Raw genomic sequence first — 5468 nt, forward strand, 5'->3', positions numbered from 1 at the left:
ATATTACATTATTACATAATACATATTGTAATTTATTATTTCCCTATTTCTTTATTATCCACTTATTATCTGAATGTAACACACCTTAATGTGTTATTCATTATACCTAAATATCATATTAAAGATATAATTTAAGGTTCACTCATGTATGGTATAGTTATCTAAAACAATTTTAGTAGTCTCGTTCATTTGAACGAGATTGGGGATAGGGACTCTTTGGATTCATTAGCCTGCGTTCGATTAACAAAACCATAATGTATAACTGTAAATAGATATATATAATATATATAATATTTGTTTTCTATTTTAAGTTTTATCACAAAATGGGTTATCTCTTTTAATTCATTCAAGACTTTGACAGTACGCACTTATTCAAATTGAAATAAGATGGAATAAATTATTCAGAAACAAATAATGGTTTTATTAATTTCTAAACATGTATTTAACAAAGAATAATAAGCAAATGAATTACAAAATAAAATGTCGGGTACTATATATTATATATAATTTTATATAATTAAATGTATTAAACTGGTCCAAGTGTATTGTATACATTTATATAAACATAATAATAATCATACAATTCCAATTATATTTTAGAGTTTAACATTTATAATTTAAAAAGATATCTAGATTTTACAGTGTTAAGGAACTAGCTATTATACCTATTATTTATTACAAGAATGTAATAATGGAAAAACAATTAAATTTTCACCAGAGGGGAAAACACAAACTTTTTTTTTAATATCTTTAATATTAAATGAAATTAATTCATCATTTAATTTATTAACCACATAAATATTTAAAAATGTTGAATCAATTGGTTTTTTAAATAAAGATAAAGGATTTATAAATTGTTTACATATTATAATAGCTTTATTTTTATTGCCAATTTGAATAATGTTAAAAACTTTAACTATTTTGTTATCTTTGGTTAAAACATAAGAATCTGCTTCAATATGTATTTTAAGAGTAAGCCCATCACATTTATAAGTGGTAAATTGTGAATTTATAGTTGCACTATCCAACAATGGACCTTTATTATGGAGCCCGGTAAAATAAAAATTGTTTTTCTCTGTATTATATGGAATTGAAGCCATTTCATTATATCTATTAATAATTTGTTCCAGTGGCTTATCTGGTTTTCTCAACATTCTTTTTAAAGTACCCATATAGTTTTCGAATGGAAATGTTGAACATTGATCTAGTGGACCAAAATTAATGTAATCATCACATATATGTGTTAAGCCATGTATGTTATGTGAAATTAAATGACTACCATATAAAATTTGAAAGTTTTCAACAAAAGATTCTAATAATTTACGAGCATAATTTATATATTCACTGAAATCTGGGCTTAATAATATGATCATAGATATACTTAAATTGAGAAAATGTTTCCAATGAGCATCAGATATAACTGGTTTTGTAACTATAGCACCTACATACAACAAAAAAGTGCGAAATTCTGTGGCCTTCCACCGATTAACTTGGTCAAAACCTCTAGTTTTACGGCCAATTTCACAAGGAATATTTATTTTTAAATTGTTCATTAAAATTGACATTTCATTTATCTTCCATGAAGGATAACGCACTTTAATTGGGCCTTTCATCCATAAATTAATTAGTTTACGGACTGTACCTAGACAAACTAAATGGAGATAATCCATAGAAAACCCATAAACAACATCAAAATTAGGTAATGTAGCAATTATTGAATTATTTTTAATATGATGATCCTCATTAAAGCGTGTTACATAATTTTTATGAGTACGTTTAGGGGGACATCTTTCTGGTTTTAAGTATGGAAAACAAACTCTATTTTGAATATATTCTCCTTCATGTTCACACCTGGAGCATGAAGAAAAACCAGAATGGCCTTTAGTCCTTAAAACATAAGATTTTGCTGGGGCGTCACAACATAATACACTAACACGGAAATCGCACACTTTTCCGTTTATTTTAACACCATTTTGTGTTAATAATTTGGCTTCTTCAACAAAATCTAAGATAAATTTGTTGCTATCTGACGGTTTATCCTTTCCATAATAAATTCCTATTGGAAAGACATGACCATTTGGGCGAATATAGGCAAGAATTGGCCAAAATTGGTCAGAACTCGATTTGAATAACGGTAAACCGTCAATCCCCACAGCAATTTCAATAACGGATACATTTTGAAAATTATCAACTGTATTTAATTTTATACCATTTTCAATACCAAAATGGTAGTAAGAACCTGGTTCTATAGTTTTTAATTTAGAAATACCCAAATGTTTAATACTATTTTGCATTAAAGTTCTGGAGTCAACAGGAAAGGAATCAAAACATTTATGTCCTTTCAAAATCCTCAATAACTTATTTAGGGCAATTTGAGGTATATTAAATTCTATGGCCCATTTTCTAATTAAACATTTAATATCATCAGGGGGGTCTGAGGGTTCAACATTTATATTTTCATCAATTAAATGAGAATTATTATGTTTTTCAGAATTATATAGTATATTTAAGTTACTTGGTATGATTTGACTGTCATTTAAATTATGATGAATATGACTAGCATTTAATTGATTACTGGAATTTTGGGTTGGTTGATCAGATGGTAAAAAAAGTATATTGTCTAAATTAGAATTTAAATTTGAAGTAGTAGTGACATTTTCTGATGTACAAGATGTTGGCAAAACAGGGTCAACCAAATTTATTGGATTATTTTTTAATTCTTCTGCTACCCGCCTTCTCTTGGATCGAACACTCAAATAAAAATTTTTTTGACGAAATGGCATGTTTAAATAAGAGTTGTAGGACTGAAAAAAACCAACCTTTTTAGAACCAAAACTATTAAATGTTTTAAAATTCTAAATATGCATAGGGAACAGTTACAGAATTAATTTATGTTTTTATTATGGGTATTTTTATCATTATTCATTAGGTGTAAATAGTAAAAAAACCCTAATAAAAATACCAGGTAAGAATTTAATCGTGGGTAATTATACACGGGTAGGTACCTAATTTATTATTAAAATAAATAATAATAATAAAAAAATAAATAAATCAAAATTAAAAACAATACCTAAGTGATATTAGTAATTTCCGAGGTAATTTTCAATTGAAACTATTTAAATATCTTAAAACAATATTACAGAATAGATATCTGGAATGTTAAAAAGGATGCCAATGTTTTACATATTGTGGTACTCATATTAACTTGATAAACATTAGATTTTAACAACAACAAATTTAAAAAACGAGCTTGGGCCGTAAACTAAATTTATACCTTTATTTTTTTTAATAATTTATATTATATTTAAGAAAAACATTTGATGAAAAAGGTGCTTTTGCCAAATAGTAAACGTAAACATTTTATAAATGTAACTGGTACCTACTGTGCATTAGAAACACATATATGTGTGTAGAAATTTAAATCGGATACTTACAATTTATAAATTTCTGAGTTTTCAACTGTAACAGACTGCCAAGTGCCAACAGTGCACGCAAGATGTTAGATCATTAACCAACTATATGCCACAATCATAGACAACAACACTAATATCAGACTTATAAATTAATAATGCCACAAAGGTATAAATTCTTGACAGTATATAAAAAGGCGTGGAGATACCTGCAACAGTAAAAATTGGATAAATGTAACTGGTACCTACTGTGCATTAGAAACACATATATGTGTGTAGAAATTTAAATCGGATACTTACAATTTATAAATTTTTGAGTTTTCAAATGTAACAGACTGCCTAGTGCCAACAGTGCACCCAAGATGACAGATGTTAGATCATTAACTATAACTATATATGGCACAATCGTCAATCATAGACAACAACACTAAATCAGACTTATAAATTAATAATGCCACAAAGGTATAAATTCTTGACAGTATATAAAAAGGCGTGGAGATACCTGCAACGGTAAAAATTGGATAAATGTAACTGGTACCTACTGTGCATTAGAAACACATATATGTGTGTAGAAATTTAAATCGGATACTTACAATTTATAAATTTCTGAGTTTTCAACCGTAACAGACTGCCAAGTGCCAACAGTGCACGCGTAGAACTCTTCACTCAAGCTGGAGACAAATTTAATAGACAATATAACAAGACTCAAGACTTACACAATACACAGTCACACTATAATATAGGTTATGTACGTTATGTCGAAATGTCAAATCATAAAAATAATAATAATATACGTACCGCCAATACCAGTATGTTTATCGCGACCGCCGCGCTCCGTTCAATTTTCCCACAAAATTTAATATCCTTAACTAAAAATAGAAAAGTGAATAAAATAAACACACTGCACTACTGATAATGATCGTTTGTTGCTCTCAGTACCACGCACGGACGAAGATAGAACTATCGTTTCCAGTCAATTCTATTGTAGTCCGTTATCGCGCGGGAACATACCATATTATACGAAAACAAAATAGGTACCTATAATATCTATAATGCGATGATTATATAATAGGTACGCACTACGCTGTCTATAATAGTGTATAGTCTATATGACTGTCAATTGCCATTTGCCAATAAGGTCATCAGCGAAAACGTTCGACGATCACAACTTACTAATAATTATTGATTTAATAATTATTACGCTATAATATTTTATTAAAAGGTGTATACAGCTGTATACTGGTATAGTATAATATTATACAATAGTCAATCACAGAGTACAATTATATATATAGCACAGAATATAAATATATGATAATACTATAATCATAGAACATGTTCTATGCTACAATAGCATATACAATACGCCTGCATGGTAAACCGTCAGTCCCTTTTCTTGAATATAATAAGAAATATCATAATTATTACAACTATATAATATAGGTATCACACGCGGTGGACCAGAGAGCATAATATTATATATTATATATAATTCGGACAATAGACTACGCCGATTCCACTTTTAACAGCACAGACGTCGGTGCGCTGTGCCTAAGTGTGAATAATAATATCCACCTCGTATAGTCTGCAATACCGTGCATGTAGATACTAGATAGCTAGGGAAGTTTTTATATAAATACAAGGCTCTCCCGTACTAAAATTTATAATTATAACTTAGTCTACCATCCCAAACTGTACCTACGTCTTAATCTGAACGTTACTCGATAAGCCTATATAATATAGCTGGACACCTGGTCCTTACATTAACATCACCGCCAGATCGAAGTCACACCCAATCTTCCCAATCCTTTTAAATAGTAACTAATTTCTCGGGTAGATACTTATCGTTTTGTCAACAAATTTATATTTTTAATTAGTTAATAAAACCATACTTATATTTCTTCTATACACTGTCTCTTTACTGCGTAATTTAATATCACCTTCGACCTTCATCCAGGACATACAGGATGATGAACTATACGTGCTCTGCTCGACTACACTGCGACAGTGCGACACCAATAGTTTGTTGTACAACTCATTTTATAAACGTTAGTGAGG

The 5468-nt window shown here is 29.0% G+C and overlaps 1 protein-coding gene across 1 annotated transcript in view; it reads left to right on the forward strand.

Annotated features, from left to right (window-relative positions):
* Window positions 1-3861: 3861 nt before the first annotated feature.
* Window positions 3862-5468, forward strand: part of LOC115034734 (glyceraldehyde-3-phosphate dehydrogenase 2-like) — a 2522-nt gene continuing 915 nt past the window's right edge. The window contains exon 1 of the mRNA XM_029492133.1: window positions 3862-3872. Within this exon, the coding sequence (XP_029347993.1) occupies window positions 3862-3872 (11 nt within the window). The remainder of the gene's footprint in view (window positions 3873-5468) is intronic.

This window comes from Acyrthosiphon pisum, unplaced genomic scaffold (assembly GCF_005508785.2).
Source record: "Acyrthosiphon pisum isolate AL4f unplaced genomic scaffold, pea_aphid_22Mar2018_4r6ur Scaffold_20930;HRSCAF=22562, whole genome shotgun sequence".
Taxonomy (NCBI): Eukaryota; Metazoa; Arthropoda; class Insecta; order Hemiptera; family Aphididae; genus Acyrthosiphon; species Acyrthosiphon pisum.